Genomic DNA, 18,230 nt, shown 5'->3' with positions numbered 1-18,230 from the left:
GAAAATCGTGGAAAATATTGAACTTACATAGTTACATGATACTAAGCGAGATACTAAGTACTGAAATAATACAGGTCATCATCATTGTATTCTACCATCATATTTCCAGAGATTATTTCCATGGATAACTCCAGGAATTCATCCAACAATTTTATCGAGGTATTTCTTACGGAAATTCTTATGAAATTATTTTTGGTGTTTCTCAAGGAATGCCTTTTGAAATTCCTTCAGGAACTTTTGATAAGTTAACACCAGGAATTTCTGTGAAGTTTTCTTCATAAATTTCTAATGGGATTCCTTTTTTAACCCTTCAGGACGCGCGTCCTTGAATGTTAAGATTCCTCCAGTAAATTCTGATTCTTTGAGGAATTCTTCCAGGCAAGGGCAGCTTTTCGGCCAGGGGGGGCCCTTACACTGAAAACCACTTTGCAGTAAAAAGGAGTTCAAATACTTCATCATTTAAAAAAAATAAAAGTGAAGTATGAATTATGGGTGATTAACAGGAATGGTTCAATGGAAGAATCATATATGATTATAATCCTGAGGAATTCCTCAAGATATTGCTTCAGGAATTTCTTAACAAATGCCACCATGAAATTGATTTTATCCAGCAGATTCTCCAGAAATTTCTTTAAAACTTTTCCAGGTTATTTTAATGTAGATATTCCAGCAGAAATTACCTTCGGAAAACTTGCAGTAATTACGTTGGGAATACATTCAGAAATTTCTTCAATAATTCCTCCAGAAGTTTTATTACGAATTTCACCATGCATTCTTTTGAGAATTTCCCCAGTAATTCTTTACAAATATCATTCTTAATTCCACCAGAAATCCGTTTGAGAAGCTCCAGAAAATACTTTATGAAATTCTCCGGGAATTCTTTCAAAAATTCCAATCAAACTAAGATTCCTTTCCTTGAGGAATACCCTAAGAAATTTTTGGAGAAATTTCTTCGAAAAATCCTTTAATGAATTCCTTCGAAATTACCGGTAAAAAATCTTTGAAAATTTCTTCTGAAATTCCTGAAGGAATATCTTTGGAAGTTGCTAGAGGAATGCATTCGGAAATTTTCAAAAGAATCAATTAAAGAATAATTTCAGGAATTTATTTCAAAAATCCATGAGGAATTCCACCGGAAATTCCTTGACAAATTCTTCAGAAATTTCTTGAGGAATTCCTTTATTTCTAAAGCTTCTTGGGAAATTCCATAAGACATTCCTTCGAGAGTTCTTCTACGATTTCCTTTAGAAGATTCTTCGGGAATTCCTTGAGGAATTTCTTTAAAATAGATTTAGCATATTCCTTGAGGAACCGAAGGAGTTTTCGTGACGAATTCTTCCGAAAATTCCTTGAGGAATACCTTCAAAAAATCTTGGAGGAATTCATCAGGAAATTCCTGTGAGAATTCCTTCCCAAATTCCTGAAACAATTCTTTCGAAAATATTGAAGAAAATCCACTAAAAGTCTCATGAGATATCCCTTCTGAAATTACATAAGGAATTTCTTTAAAAATCCTTCAAAACTTCCTTGAAAAAATATTTCGGAAATATCTGAAGAAATGCTTTTTGTGATTTTTTATTTCCTAGAGGAGCTCATTCGGCAATACTTTGAAGAATTCCTTTAAAAATGGATTTTTTTTAACATATGTCTGAAATGTCTTATGGAATACCTTTGGAAATTTCGTGAGAAATTGTTTGATAAGTTCGTTGAGGAATTTTTAAGGTTTTTTTTTTATAAATCTTTACGAAATTCCTCAAGGAATTCCACCGAAGGATCCTTGACAAGTTTTTGAGGACAATCGTCAAAAATTTTTGGAGGAATTCATTCGGAAATTTTTGGAGGTACTTCAAGGCAAATCCATAAGAAATTTCTTTGGAAATTCCGGGAGGGATTTCTTTGGAAATTCGTAGAGGAATTCCTTCAAAAATTCAGAAGAAAATCCTTTGAAAATACCAGGAGGAATTCCTTTGAAAATTCCTGGAGGAATTCCTACGGAAATTCCTGGACAAACTCCTCCGGAAACTCATGGAGGAATTCTTCGGGAAAATCCTGGAGGAATTCCCCCGGAAATTCTTGGAGGAATTCCTTCGAGAATTCGTAGAGGATTTCCTTCGGGAATTCCTGGAGGAATTTCTTCGGAAATTCCTGGAGTAATTCCTTTGGAAATACCTGGAGAAATTCTTTCCTGAAATTTCTGGAGGAATTCCTTCGGAAATTCATGGAGGAATTCCTTTAGAAAATCCTTGAGCGATTTCTTCGCAAAAGTCTTGGAGGAATGCCTTCTGAAATTTATGGAGCAACTCCTTCGGAAACTCGTGAAGGAATTCCTGGAGAAATTCTTTCGAAAATTCCTGGTGGAATTCCTTCGGACATTCATGAAAGAATTCCTTCGGAAATTCCGGCAGGAAATCCTTTGAAAATTCCAGGTGAAATTGCTTTGAAAATCCCTGGAGGAATTCCACCGGAAATAACTGCAGAAATTCCCTCGGAAATTCCAGGAGGAATTCCTTCGGAAATTGCTGGAAGATTTCCTTCGGAAATTCCTGAAGGAATTCCTTCGGAAATTTATGAAGGAATTCCTTCAGAAATTCCAGGAGGAATTCCTTCGGAAATTGCAGAAGGAATTTCTTTGAAAATTCCTGGAGGATCTCCTTCGGAAATTCCTGGAGGATTTCCTCCGGAAATTTCTGAAGAAATTCATCCGGAAATTCATGGAGGAATTTCTCAGGAAATTCCTGGAGGAATTCCTTTTAAAATTCGTGGAGGAATTTCTTCAGAAATTCGTGAATGAATTCTTTCGGAAAATTTCTGGAGCAATTCCTTCGGAAATTCATGGAGGAACTCCTTCGGAAAATGCTGTAGGATTTCCTTCGCAAAATTCCTGGTGGAATTCCTTCGGAAATTCATGGAGGAATTCCTTCGGTATTTCCTAGAGGAATTCCTCCGGAAATTCCTCGAGGAATTTGTTCGGAAATTCGTGGAGGGATTCCGTCGGAAAATTTCTGGAGGAATTCCTTTGGAAATTCATGTAGGGATTCCTTCAGAAAATTCTTTAAAAATTCCTTCGCAAAATTCCTGGAGGAATTCATTCGGAAATTCATGGAGGAATTCCTTCGGAAATTCCAGGAGGACATCCTTTGAAAATTCTAAGAGGAATTCCTTTGAAAATTCCTAGAAGAATTTCTTCGAAAATTCTTGGAGGAATTCCGTAGGAATTTCGTAGAGGAATTCCGTCGGAAAATTTCTGGGGGAATTGCTTCGGAAATTCGTGGAGGCATTCCTTCGGAAAATCCTTTAGAAATTCCTTCGCAAAATTCCTGGAGAAATTCATTCGGAAATTTATGGAGGAATTCCTTCGGACATTCATGGAGAAATTCCTTCGTAAATTCCAGGAGGACATCCTTTGAAAATTCTAAGAGGAATTCCTTTGAAAATTCCTAGAAGAATTTCTTCGGAAATTCTTGGAGGAATTCCGTAGGAATTTCGTAGAGGAATTCCGTCGGAAAATTTCTGGGGGAATTGCTTCGGAAATTCGTGGAGGCATTCCTTCGGAAAATCCTTTAGAAATTCCTTGGCAAAATTCCTGGAGGAATTTGTTCGGCAGTTCATGGAGGAATTCCTTCGAAAAATCATGGAGGGATTTCTTCGGACATTCATGAAGGAATTCCTTCGGGAATTCCAGGAGGAAATCCTTTGAAAATTCCAAGAGGAATTAACTTGAAAATTCCTGGAGGAATTGCCACGGAAATTCCTGGAGGAATTCGCTCGGAAATACATGAAGGAATTCATTCGGAAGATTCTGAAGGAATTCCTTCGCAAAATTCCTGGTGGAATTACATCGGAAATTCATGGAGAAATTCCTTTGGAAATTTCCAAAGTAATTTCTCCAGGAATTTCCAACAGAATTTCTCCTGGAATTTTTGAAGGAATTCTTCCTGGAATTTCAAAAAACAATCCTTCAGGAATTTCCAAAAGCGTTGCTCCAGGAATTTCCGAAGGAATTTTCAAAAGAATTCCTCCAAGAATTTCCAATGGAATTCCTCCGGGAATTTTTAAAGAAATTCCTCCAAGAATTTCCGAAGGAATTCCTCCAGGAATTTCCGAAATAATTGCTCCACGAATTTCAGAAGGAATGCATCCAAGAGATTCTGGAGGGATTTCTCCAGGAATTTCCGAAGAAATTCCCCTAAGAATTTCCTGAAGGAATTCCTCTTGGAATTTCCAAAAATCAAATCCAAAAAGACTTTCCGAAAAAAATTCTCCAGGAATTTCCGAAGGAATACCTCCATGAATTTCCGAAGGAATTCTTCCAGTAATTTCCGAAGAAATTATTCCAGTAGTTTCCGAAGGAATTCCTCCTGGAATTTCCAAAGAAATTCGTCTAGTAATTTTCGAAGGAATTCTCCTCCAGGAATCATAAAAAGCATTCCTCTAAGAAGTTTAGAATGATTTTTTTTCCAGAAATGTCCTAAGGAATTCATCCAAGGATTTTCTCAGAAATTTCTCTATAGATTTCTGAAAGAATTCCTCCAGAAATTTCCGGAGGTATTCATTCAAGATTTTTCGAGGGAACTCCCCAAGGAATTTCCGAAGGAATTCCTCCAGAAATTTCCGAAGGAATTTCCGAAAGAATTCTTTCAGGAATTTCCGAAGGAATTCTTCCAGGAATTTGCGAAGGGATTCCTCCAAGAATTTTGGAAGGAATTCCTTCAGGGATTTTGTAAGGAATTCCTCCAGGATTTTTTGAAGGAATTGCTACAGGAATTTCCGAAGCAATTCCTCCCGGAGTTTCCGAAAGAATTCCTCCAGGAATCTCCAAAGGAATTCGTCCAGCAATTTCCGAAGGAATTCCTCCCGGAATTTCTGAAAGAATTCCTCCAGAAATTTCCTAAAGTATTCATCCAAGATTTTTCGAAGGACCTCGCCAAGGAATTTTCGATGGAATTCCTCCAGTAATTTCCGAACGAAGTCCTTCAGGAATTTCCGAAGGAATTCTTCCAGGATTTTGCGAAGGGATTCCTCCAAGAATTTTGGAAGGAATTCCTCCAGGAATGTCCAATGGAATTCGTCCAGCAATTTCCGATGGAATTCCTTCAGGAATTTCCGAAAGAATTCCTCCAGGAATTCCTAAAGGAATTTCTCCTGGAATTTCCGAATGAATTCCTCCGGGAATCTCCAAAGGAATTCGTCCAGCAATTTCCGAAGGAATTCCTCCCGAAATTTTTGACAGAATTCCTCCAGGAATTTTTTGAAGGAATTCCTAATAAAATTTCCGAAGAAATCCCTCCCGGAATTTCTGAAAGAATTCCTTCAGGGTTTTCCGAAGGAATTCTGCTAGGAATTTCCGACGGTATTCCTACAGGAATTTCAAAAAATCTAAAAAGAATTTCCGAAAAAAATCCTCTAGGAATTTCTGAAGGAATTCCTCCAGCAATTTCCGAAGGAATTCCTCCCGGAATTTTCCAAAGAATTCCTCCAGGTATTCCTAATAGGAATTCCTCCTGGAATTCAAAAGGAATTCGTCCAGCAATTTCTGATGGAATTCCTCGCGAAATTTCTGAAAGAATTCCTCCAGGAATTGGAATTTCCGAAGGAATTCCTCCAGGAATTCCGCTAGGAATTTCCGAAGGAATTCCTGCAAGAATTTCCAAAAAAAAAAACCAAAAAGAATTTCCGAAAAAAATCCTCCACGACTTTCCGAAGGAATGCCTCCAGGAATCTTCAATGACATTCGTCCAGCAATTTCCGAAGGAATTCCTCCAGGAATTTCCAAAAGCATTCCTCCAGGAAGTTTGGAATTATTTTGTCCAGGAATTTCGTAAGGAATTCACCTAAGGATTTCCTCACAAATTTCTCTATGGATTTCTGAAAGAATTCCTCCAGGAATCTCCGAAAGTATTCATCCAAGATTTTCCCAAGGAACTGACCAAGGAGTTTCCGAAGGAATTCCTCCAGGAATTTCCGAAGGAATTGCTCCAGGAATTTCCGAAGGAACCCTTCAGGAATTTCCGAACGAATTTCTTCAGGAATTTCCGAAGGGATTCCTCCACGATTTTTTGATGGAATTCCTTCAGGAATTTCCAAAGGAATTCCTCCAGATATTTCCGAAGGAATACCCTCAGGAATTTTCGAAGATATTCCTCCAAGAATTTCCGAAGGAATTCCTGCATACATTAAAAAAATACGAGGATGCAGGAGAATTTTATTTTTACTAGTCAAAAACAGCTCTGATCATCTAAGTTTTTCGGTTAAGTTAGAATATAGTTGCTCGGTCAGGGGGGGGGGGGGGGGGGGTCACGGCCTCCCCCTGGCTACGCCCTTGCTTCCAGGAATTCATCTAAGGATTTCTCTAGAGATTCTTGCCGATATTACTTCAGGGATTCCTCTAGAAATGTATCCAGAGTTTCGTTTAGATTCCTTCAGGGGTTGCTACAACCGTTTTCCATGAACTTCTTCAAGAATTTCTATTTTATTCCTTAAAGATTTGCGGTATTCATCCAGGTATTCCCGCTGGGATTACTCTAGGAATTTATGTGGGGATATTCCTTCTAGGATTCCGTCAGAAATTTCTTTTCTAAATTTTTGATGTAATCCTTTTTCCTGTGATTTCTTCAAGGATTCTTCCAGGAACTTCTCCAGTGGTTTTGTATAGGGATTCCTTCAAGAATTCCTTTTGGAATTGATCTATATAGTTTTATCTGCCAATCTTACTTAGGCACTTTCTGCTGAAATGCCTCCAGAATATCCGTCATATATATATTTTTGGAATATCTGCTCACAACTGTCAAGTGAGCGTACTGGAAGGATTTTTGATGGTATGCTATAAGAAAATCTTCTAGAAATTTATTATAATAGGTTTTAACAGTTTTTTTTTTAATTTCTTTGTATTTGTGAATTTTAACTTAATGCTAGTTCTTAACACAGTTTTAACAGTAGCATGCAAGATTTTTGTTTTATTTTTTTTAAATATATAGTCAATTGGAAATCTTTTACGTATCATCCAAAGTATACTTAAAAGCCAGGCAAAATTCTTAACAGATAATATACTAATATCTCCCTTTATTAATAAAAACCTTAAAACTTTTCCAGGGAATCGATTTAAAATTTATTGGAAGAACTCATAAAGCAATTTCCAGATAAATTACTCAAGAAAATAAGGATTGAAGGTTTAGAAAACATGGGTTTAAAGTTTTTCGATTGCGTTGTACTCCAAGAAATAACTAAAAGATTAGACGAACTTCATTGAAGCTTATTTTGTGCTGCTTCAGGAATGACACCAAAGGTTTATTTTGAATTTTCAATCTTTATCGTCAAAAGTTCTTCCTGCTAGTCATAAAAAGTACAGAAGAAAAACATCACTGTCAGAATTTTAATGAGCATACTGTAACTAAAAAGCTCTACATATTGCCTTCAAAATTTGTTTAAAAAACCAAAGCAAAAGTTATTTCAGGATTTTTAAGAAAAACTTTTGAATTGACCCAAAATATTCACCAAAAAATAGCATCATAAATTCCTTCAGCATTTATTGAAAAGAGCAGAATTTCATCCAGGACAAGAGTGTTCTTTAAGAATTACACATTCACTGTTTATTTGAAATTTCTCCTTAAACTTCCACCACTTGTAAACTTGTACGACTAAATCTACCAGAAATATTCCAAAACAATTCCCCATTATTTCTACAAGCGTCTAATTAAATATTTTGTCAAAAATAATACCACAAAACTCTTAAAAAAGAGACGTAGCTTACTTATGTTAAATGATAAAATTAAACTATATCCGAAGGAATTCCTCTAGGTCAAGCTCTAGGTATTTTGGGAGGAAGAAATTCCCGGAGGAATTTTCCTGGTGCATTTTTCAGAAATATTTCTAGACCATTATCTGCAGAAATTTTTGGAGAAATCTCTATAGGAATCCATGTAGGTATGCCTGAGAAATTCTCTAAACAAAATCCCAAGAAGAATTTCAGTAACAGAAATCGATTAAGCAATCTCAGTAGTTAATACTAGACGAATTCCAAGATAAATTTCTGGAAGAATTCCATAAGGGATACTTTGAGGAATCCCTAGATAAGATTTCTGAAAAAAAAAATCTGGAAGAAACCTTAAAGATATCACAGAAGGAGCAATTTGGAGCAATTCTTGGAAAAATGCGTGGAGCAATCCCTAGAGGAATCTCTGGACGAAACTCTAGATACAATTCTAGAGGCATCGCTGTTGAAAACTCTAAACAAATTCCTGAAGGAATATTTTTAAGAATCTTTAAAGCAATCCTAAAAGGATTCCTAGCAGGAATTATTCCTCTTGGAAACCTGAAGTAACAGTAAATGTTTGAGGAATCCCATGAGGAATTTATGAAGACATTTTTACAGAAATTCTTGGCAAAAAACTGGCAGTTCTTTTATTCTTAAAGTTTTTGGATCTGTTTTCAAAGATGCATGCCAACCATCTTTGGTTCCAAAACTTTATTATTAAGATATTTTAACATTGTTGATTAACAAGCTGGAAAATCGGTAGTTTTCGGTAGGAAATTTGAAAAATCGGTAGTTTCAGGGCTCGCGTCTGTGAATCGGTAGGGATGTCGAAAATCGGTAGGACTACCGATAAATCGGTAGGTTTGGCCACCCTGCCGGAAGGACACCATGGCAATTCCAATCCAATTCAATCGGTCGGATCTTATCACCCGGGATGCACCCGACGAGTAATCCAACTTACTCGTGCAAAATACTTTACAAGACTGACGTTTCATTTCATCATGATCGTTTGCTTTGTTTTTCAGATGGCGCATCACCGCTGCTAAAGCTATATGCCCTATTTCTCGCTTTCTCTGTATCCCTCTCAATCCCTACACTGAGTTGCATCAATAGCGTATCAGCTACGAGATTCCACACAATTAATGAAGAGGCTCCTCCTTGGGGACATCCATAAACCCTCCGATTCCTAATCGCTGCTTCACGTAATGTCGAGAACCCGAGCAGAGGGGAATATCAAATTAATAACTACGAAATCACAAAACCTGTTTTTATATCTTGTTTTGTTATTATTGAATTATCAAGGCATTACGTTTCCATAACATGTTTTGTTGGACAATCTTATTTTGTTATGACCAAGCAATTGGTATGCAGCCCTTAAATAACATCTCAATATTACATTCTGTTGTGGAACAAGTTTGGTTATTATTGTATTATTGAGAGTGCACAAATACTTTATGGTATTGCTATCTAAACTAAAACAAATTTTGAAACAAAACCTACGTCATTCTACAACGTTATTTACAGCATTTGAGGGAAAGCAACTGCATATTCACTCATCAATTTGTCTTCCTCTTCCATTTATCATTACATCCAAACTGAGACAAAGTGCATGCCCCATATCACTAGCTAGTATTCCGTGGGAAAAAGTTTGCATAATGCACCAGAAAAACTGTTTAACGATTTTTTGAAAAGTGCGCAAAGTTAGGCCCTAGGTGCGCAAAGTATGGTACACTTACGGTATCACATTTGATAAGAGGTATGGTATATTACGTGACATGGAGGTGCTGTAATGTGTACAAAACAAAGTCCCTGCTCTGCGGCGCGAGGTTTGGCTAAATTTCTGAAATTGACTGAGTTGTAGCTGAAAAGTACCCAAAATACCAGCCACTGCCCAAGTGGCGCAGTACCCTGCATACATCTAAACGAGAACATAGCAGACGATATTGAAGGTTTTTAAGGTTTTCAAAGGGACGTTCCAGATTCCGCCTTTGACATGTGAATTTCAATGATAAAAATGTCAAACTTATGGAATAAACTTGTTTGAACGAAGCTAATACAGACAGCTGAATCCAAAATTGTAGATGGTTTTGAATGGGATTTTTCAGAAATATTTTGTATTTCACATGTTTTCCCTGTCGTTCCAGAGGATGAAGTCGGATCTACCTATTTGAAAGATAAGTACATGAATAGTTGAAAATACACCTATTAGGGAAGAGAGAAACGGAAGTTCGCATTCTCACATGTTGTTCTAAATATATAGAATTCTCAGCCATCACGAAGTCATATATGATGTAGAATAGGATGCTAAAGTGGAGGCCATACCCGACTAGATGAACATAACAATAATATATCATAATTATATCTTAATGTGATATAACTAACAAATTATGTTATAATTTTGTTATGACATGGACTGTTTCAAACTTTTTCAAACTAAATTATAAGAAAATATATTATAATCTTTTGTAACTAGTTTTGTTACAAATAAATCAGAACAAACTCTGTTATAACTTTGTTATTTTTGCAACTGAACAAAATAATCAGTTGCAAAAATAACATAATTATATCAGAATATGAAATAATTTTAATTTTTAGCTATATTACAAAAAATGAGAAATTTGATTAAGTATTCGTTTTTTTTCATTGCTTGTAGAGCAAAAGATCGATGGATAGCAGGTAAAAGATCAGAAAATGTTTATAAGGAAACAGCTTTATTCTATGTAATTGCAAAATTAAAAAAAAAACATTCAATTGCTGTTGAGGGGCTGCAGTTTTGCTTGTTTTTCATTGCGTAGAATGCCGGAAGCGTATCCGGCTACCCTCAAAACTGAAAAGTACTCATATTTTTTTCAACTTTGAACCGATTTAAGTGAACTTCGACTCGTTTGAATAAGACATCTTTTTTTATTGATTGGTTATGCGAATAGAACGATTGGGTTATGCGGTATTCCCAAAAGTCCAAATTTTCTGGAACATATCCTTATGCTATTGAGGGGCCCAGATGCAAAGAGGTGTAAGTGACCGTTTTGTCGAGTTTGAGCTGAACATATCAAAAAATCTTCAGATTTCAAGCTCACAGGAACTTTTTAAAGATTATTTTTATGATGATTAGAAAAATTACAGTAAATCAGAGAAAATTGGGTTGATATTGAAACTCCATACATTTTGAATGGGATGAAAAACTGGTGAAAAACTTCAAAGCTCATTTACTCGAAAGTGGGTTTTTGTAACTTACACCCCTTTGCTTCTAAGCTCCTCTATTCTAATATCGGCGTTGTTGGAGTTAGCGTATTGAAAAAAATATGGTCTCTCGTGAAACATGCTTCGTAATTACACTGTTGAAAACGCTTTGACATCCACGTGCAGCACAACAGAACATGTGCTCGATGAACAAATTGAGATTTGAATTATGAAAATGCTACGGTCAACCTTGGCTTGGTCAGCCAAAGCAAAATCAAGAAATTGACATTTATGCTTCGTAATGATTACTGCTTTGAAGTCAATACTTTGGGCCTAGGCTGGGCAGATATGCTATTGGTGATTTGATGGTGCATGAAGAAGAAGAAGAACGATGGTGTTTTGAAAAATCCTATCCCTACCACACAGGAGAAGATTTTAAAATGTCTCTATAAAATCTAAAACAAAATCTAATTAAAAACGTTTTGATGTACGGTGTAAGACTTTGGACGGACTACATATTGAACGTATAAATTTAAATTTAACATTTTTTTTTTCTTGGTAAGGTACTTAATTTGTACCAATCACCAATTGGGTTTTTTAAATTAAGAATAATATATTGATTTTTTGATTTTATTCGAAAGAGCACCTTTTTTTAAGCCAGTATGATTTTTTTCAGATTTTTTAAACTTTATTTTGATACCTTAAGCTTCAATTACAAAAAGATTTTTTGAAATCACCTTTTGACAGCTGGGCAATTGCTTGACAGCTCCGCCCAGTACGAAATGCGACGAGGGGTGATTCGACAAATCGATCCCATACAAACTTTAAATCGATTTTTAAATAGGTTCCCGGGCACCAAAGTTCATGAAAATTTGGATTTCGGCTCAGTTTGGCATGTATAGATTGTGAATATGGAATTATCTCAACACCACTAAAGAAGCCAATTGCAGCTGGTCTATGGAAAATTCCACGTGTATGGCAATTCGGGTTTTTTCTTAACTCGCGATGACCAGATTGGTTCAGTCGGATTTGTTTTTGATGGAAAAAATAAATCTGGATCAAATGAGATCAATATTGTCAAAATCGGAGAAAATTTATCGCAGATATAACCATTACATAGCTTACCTTCTTTATTTTATTGTCTGCTGTTTCATATTATGAAGTAGAAAATAAAGGCATTGTAACTTCTAGAAATTTCATCAGACTCTTCCGTATTTTTTATTTTATTCATTGCTATAATTTGAGTTTTGGGTAAATATAGCATCATAGCTATTGATATGTTTATCTTTGTATTAATTTCCTTCTTTCAATATCCCAGTTCCGTTACGGTGCCAAATTCCTATCACTTTTCTACGATTCCCAATTCTTATAGGTTAAGTAAAATTTTAGCTTCAAAAAGTGATACATCTGCAAATGAGTTCTTTTTATCTCAAAATTGAGTAAACTTAGTTGAAATTATATGTCATGTCATATGTACTGCTATTCTAACCTCTAATTATAACGTCAAAAAGTATCGAACAGACTATGTATTACGAAGTAATGAATGTTAGTGAGAGTGGAGATAGCAAATATGGTACCTACTAAATAATTCTAATCAATAAAAATGTCAACTATACAGACAATTCTGCTCAATTGATAATTGCATTTGCCTATTATAACTTTTTTTTTTCGGTCTATTATTATTCGATCATATATTGTTTGACATTATGTCATAAATATCTTTTTTCATTACTAAAAATAATCTAAAACAGGATAAAACTAAACAGCATCTGCAGAAGTAATCATATCGGCATATGATATAATTACCTTTTACCTTCGCTCACGTAGGTACGTGTATAATCGCCGTTCTCACAACGTGAACAAAACAAAAAATTAAATAAAATCATCTCCGTCTGGAAAGGATCTTTGTCGCCGCCAAAATGCACCCCATGACGAAGCTCAATCATAAATAGTCGACTAGCAACTTTTTCGTCATTCTCTTTGTTCCGAAACAGCCGACGACGGGCCCTGCGAACGCCACCACTGTTATTAGTGTTACAGTGCACATGTCTGCGCACCGCGATAGCGCTGTTGGTAAGAGAAAGAGGTTCGTTGTTTGATCTTGCATTCAAATCTCTGTCTATTTTTGTCCTGCGACTGGCAAACATGAAATGGGGGAATAGGGAAACTGGCAATACGTAGAACCAGTAAAGCTTCTATCGTCCCTCACTGCAAGTGCTGTGATAGCCTCATTGGTAAAGGCGACTGGAAATTTACGATAGCAGGATTGGAGGTTCAAATCCCGTCGATGTTTGTAAGTTTTATAATGAATTCGAAATTTTTTTTTATGTGGCCTATTATTTTCTAAAAATAGAATAACACACTTAAAATAATTACCCAAAAATGAGTAAAAAAAGTTAGTTTTTACCCTAATTTTTAACTAATTTAATAACTCTTTAATATCAAAATTTGTTATTGAAATATTTCCCAAATTCACTGTTATTAAGTTGTTATTGCCACTAACAAAACATGTTATTAAATTGATTTTTCAGGAACAAATTTTTGTTATGTGACTTGTTATTTTGCCGCTTATGACAGACAAGTTTATAACTCAATATGTTATGTTAATAACATGAAAATTACTAATTCCATTATGCAGTTATTTTGCCAAAATAACGCATTTTGTTATGCTGTTGTTATTCTCTTCTGCTCGGGAAGTGATGTTGATTTTTTAGAATTTGGAGAATCCTATTGGTAAATTTTGAAGTTATAGGGTATCGCGCCACTTGGGCGGTGGCTTCTATGTTCGTCTGTTTTCCGCTATAATTCAGTCAATTTTGAACCAATTGACTTGAAATGTTGTACACGGGTAGATACTATACCTATCTCACCACATTCCAAAAGTTGTGTCAATTGGTTCAAATTTGACTGAGTTATAGTGGAAGGAAAACAGACGAATATAGAAGCCACCGCCCAAGTGGCGCGATTCCCTACGTTCTCAAAAGCATAATCGATGTTCGTAAACAACTTTGTGTAAAAGAATCACTGTGGGCTTACCAGATTGTTAGGCATGTAGGTTCACATGAAGAGGCATGTTAGCCAGATGAACATCGCGGATGTGGCGAACGACAATGCGTAGGAAGCATTTCAAAAGAAAATATGTTCAACTGATATGCGAAAACCCAGCTGATCAGCGTATACTAACACGATTAAGGATCGGCCATACAAGAATAACACATTCCTTTCTATTAAAGAAAGAACCCCCACCGACTTGCGAAACGTGCGGAACGACTTTGGATGTGCGACATCTGATCCTTGATTGCCAAAAATATGAGAAGGAAAGACGAGAAAATAGCATAAGTGAAACAAGTTAACAAGATGCATTGAATAACGAAGAAGAAGTTATCAAAAAATTATTGAAATTCCTACATGAAACTAGGCTATACGAAAATTTGTAAACTAATCTGTGAAATAGGATAAAATCTGTTGCAAAAGGAATTTGGCCCGACACGAATGCACCCTTCAGGTGTAGTGTCGTAAATACATTAACAAACAAACAAACCGTTGTTTCTTCATTCGTCGCACGCCCCACTTTCGGTATAACCTTCACATTGATATCATGCCAGGATTTGAAAATGTACCCAGCAGTAAAACTGCAAAGTTCTATATTTTTTTTTTCAAATATGTTCAAAATATTCTACAAAATTTCTTACAGAACATAATACTTACTTTTCCTCGCTCCTCAGTAGACCCATCAGTTCATCTACGAGCTTCTCCTTCGATTCCACCTTCAGTCTTTTATCGACAATGTCTCCGAACTGTTTCCGTCCGTGTTTCACCTTCTCCAGCGGCACTTCCAGTGTACTATTTCCAAACCCAAGCGGTCCCTCCAACTCGCAGTGATCGATCTTGCATGGACTGTTGCTGGTATGTAGAACTGACACACCACCTCCTCCAATACTACTTTCTCCACTGGCGTCCACTTGAACTGATACCAAATTGAACGGTCCATAATTGTCATTGGCCAGCAACTGTTTCGAGTATTCCTCATTCGACAGCGACCCCACCAGGTAGTTGGCCACTATGGGACCCCGCCCGCAGGTAACGTTCGCCTTACTCTCGCCGGTCACGTTCAACAGGGCACCAATTTTGACCACCCCCTCTTGTCCACTGATGGCCAACCAGGTTCCACCCTCACGGCCTGGTTCCATGTCACGTCCTCCGATCACGAACGGGCTCTCGTCCCAGGGAGCGGCCTCCTTGGCTGGCCGCGTGTAGTACTCGTCCCGGTTGGAGGCCAGTACCAATCGGTACTCGCCCGGAACCGGTTCCCCGTTGTTGTTCACGTAGATGAATAAAATGCACATTGTTGCCGGGTTCACGGGTCACTCCCAACACTATACTAGACTGACTGACTGCTTAGCTAGTGCTGACGTGCTGACTGCTATCCGGAAATATCGATTCAACCGAAAACTGAAAGTAGAAAAAGAAACGAAAACAAGTCGAGGCGTAAATAAGTGCAATCGTACTCAATTTCGATTTGAAAGGTGATTACTTATAACGCGCTGTTGATTACATTTTTTGTGGGTAGCCTTATCAACGAACATTTAAAATAGGGAAATTGGTGTTAAGCCTGAAACAAAGCAATATGGGGGGGGCAAGATGGAGAGTGACATTTTTGTTGAATTTGAATTCTATAAATGGCACAAAATGTTGAGTCGATAATCTGGAAAGAGGGTTGCAATGAAAAAGCTCTGGTCCTAACAAGTTCCTATGTATCTTTCACTTCGGGGTTCCGAGATGAACTAGCCTAAGGCTAAAAATCTCGTTAATACAGATAAAAAAAAAACTTCGGCCATCTGCATCTGTTGTTCTTCTGACTTCAGCTAGATTGAGGAGGTACATCCCGAGCGTCTGTTCATCAAGGAGGTGAAATTGGGGGATCGCTTTTTCCCCATCGTTACATGGGTTTCCCATGATGGCGTCACGAAAAATTGTCCATATCTCCAGAAATTCTTCAAAGAATTTCTTCAGAAACCTGTCGGAAATCTTTCAAAAAATACTCCAGGGATTCATTCGAGATTACTTGCAAGCCTTTCTCCACAAATTCTCATGGGATTACTCTAAGAATTCGTCCGGAAATCTCTGAAGTTCCTGAAAAGTTCCTCCAAAAAAGTCTGAAGAAATTCCTCCCGAAATAATTCCAGGAACTCCTTCAGAAATACCCTAATAAATTCTTCTTGGAATTCCGCCAGGAAATTCACCCCAGAAATTACTCCGGAAATTCTTTCAGGAAGTCCTCCAGGAATTCGTCCTGGAATTCCTCTTGTAATATCTTGAGGAATTTTCCCGCAGGAATTCCACCAAGAACTCCTCAAGAAATTTCTCCAAGAATTTATTCAGGAATTCCTCCAAGCAGTGCCGGATTAAGGCTTCGGAGGGCCCGGGGCAAACTATATAAAGTGGGTCGCCAAACACAAGATTTTAAGAAATGCTTACGATTTCCTAGAACCTTTTCTGAGTCATCGAATCTACATCCATAACTTGTACATCGTGTAAGTTCAATGTTTGTTTATGAATCTCTAAGAGCTCCCTTTAGTATAGGTCATCACATCTACAATCGTAAACAGTCTGGAACGCCTTGAATATCTTCTGAAACCACCTGAAACATTTATGAAACGCTTTAAAGCGCCGCTGAAATCTGCCTGAAGCTCACTTGAGAGCAGTGATCCAACATGTAATTTCAAAAACTGTAGGCCCCCATAACCTCCCTTAAAACCCCTTGTAATGCCCCTGAGACCGTCTGAAACCTCTAAAACACCTGCTTAACGCCTCTGAAACAAGTCAAAAATCCTCTAAAGCTTTCTGGAATGCCTTCGAAATCCCCCTGAAATCCCATCGGATTCTATGTAACGCAACTGAAACCCTTCGAACCCCCTCGAAAATGCCTCTGACCCCCTCCTCAAGCTCTCTTGAAAGCCCTCTGGAACCAAGCATCTCCAGAACACTCACTCTTCTTAAACTGCTTTGCAATCTTCAAATCCATTCAGATAATAAGCCATTTAAATAAAAATTCTGTCTTGGGAATCCTGACTCATTACCTTAATGGAGGTTTGGGTGTACCCTTAAAAACCCAATTTTAACTACTCATGGATATGTACAAAATATAATCGTCTATTGAAGTGCGTTTTATAAGATTTTGTTGAAGAAAATATATAGTGCTTAATGATTTTTGAACCCCCCCCCCTCCCCTTATCGGGGGGCCCGGTGTACTTGCCCCCTTTGCCCCTCCTTAAATCCCTGCGTAGAATTCTTCCAATAATTCTTCTGCGAGTTCCTCCAACAAATCTTACAGGACCTTCCCCAAGAATTTCACCAGAATCTCTTCAGGAATTTCGTCCGAATCATCACCAGGGATTTTTTTCCAAAAATTTCTTCGAGAATTCATCCAAAAAATCCTCCAGATATTCCTCCAAGATTCTTCAGGAAAACTCCAGAAATTTCTCTAGAAAATTTTCCTGGGGCAACTTCAGGGATTCCTCCGAAAATTCCTTGAAGAATCCTCCAGGAACTGCCCTAAGACTTCTTCCAAGAGTACGTCCAAAAATTTCTCCTGGAATTCCTTCAGGAAATCCTTCAAGAATTCCTCCAAAAAGACATCCGACAAGAATTTCTCCAACAGTCCTTTCCAGAATGACCTTCCATGAATTCCTTCAGGAATACCTCCAAGACTTCTTTCAAAAACTCCACCAAGAATCTCTCTAGAAATTTCTCCAGGAATTCCTTGAAGATTTTTGTCAGGAATTCCTCCAAGAATTCCACCAATTATACTTCCAGGAATTTCTTCAAGAATTTCTTGAAGAAATTTCTGGAGAAAATCGTGGAGTACTTTCTGTAAGAATTCATGATGTAAATTGTGAAAGATTTTTGAAAGAATTTTCTGGGGAATTCTTAGAGATATTCCTGAAAGAATTTCCTTAAGGAACTCCTGGAGGAATTTTTGAAGCTATTTTATTTAATTTTATTTTCTGGATGAATTCCTGGAGGATTTCCTGGACTATTTTCCTGTAAAAAATCCATGAATTGGAGGAATTCCTATAATAATTCCTGGAGGAATTCACGCAAGGAATTCCTAAAGCATTTTTCGGAACAATTCCTGGAGTAACTCCTGGAGGATTTCCTGGAATAATTAATAATGAAATATTTCCTGGAGGAATCTCTGGAATATTTTTCGTATGGATTCCTGGAGTATTTCCCGAAACAATTCCCAGAGGGATTCTTGTAATAACTTCAGGAGGAATTCATAGAATAATTCCTGGAG

The 18,230-nt window shown here is 37.1% G+C and overlaps 1 protein-coding gene across 5 annotated transcripts in view; it reads right to left on the bottom strand.

The window, feature by feature from the left end:
- LOC109415725 (transport and Golgi organization protein 2) overlaps positions 1-18,230 on the bottom strand; it is a 118,810-nt gene that overhangs the window by 11,073 nt on the left and 89,507 nt on the right. For all 5 annotated transcript variants that reach the window (XM_062859148.1, XM_062859149.1, XM_029868609.2 and 2 more), the window contains exon 2: positions 14,639-15,382. In XM_062859148.1, the coding sequence (XP_062715132.1) occupies positions 14,639-15,276 (638 nt within the window). In that variant the 5' untranslated portion in view covers positions 15,277-15,382. The remainder of the gene's footprint in view (positions 1-14,638; positions 15,383-18,230) is intronic.

This window comes from Aedes albopictus, chromosome 3 (assembly GCF_035046485.1).
Source record: "Aedes albopictus strain Foshan chromosome 3, AalbF5, whole genome shotgun sequence".
NCBI classification, from domain to species: Eukaryota; Metazoa; Arthropoda; class Insecta; order Diptera; family Culicidae; genus Aedes; species Aedes albopictus.
Note: the sequence above shows the minus strand (reverse complement) of the source record. Positions and strands in the feature narration are given on the sequence as shown.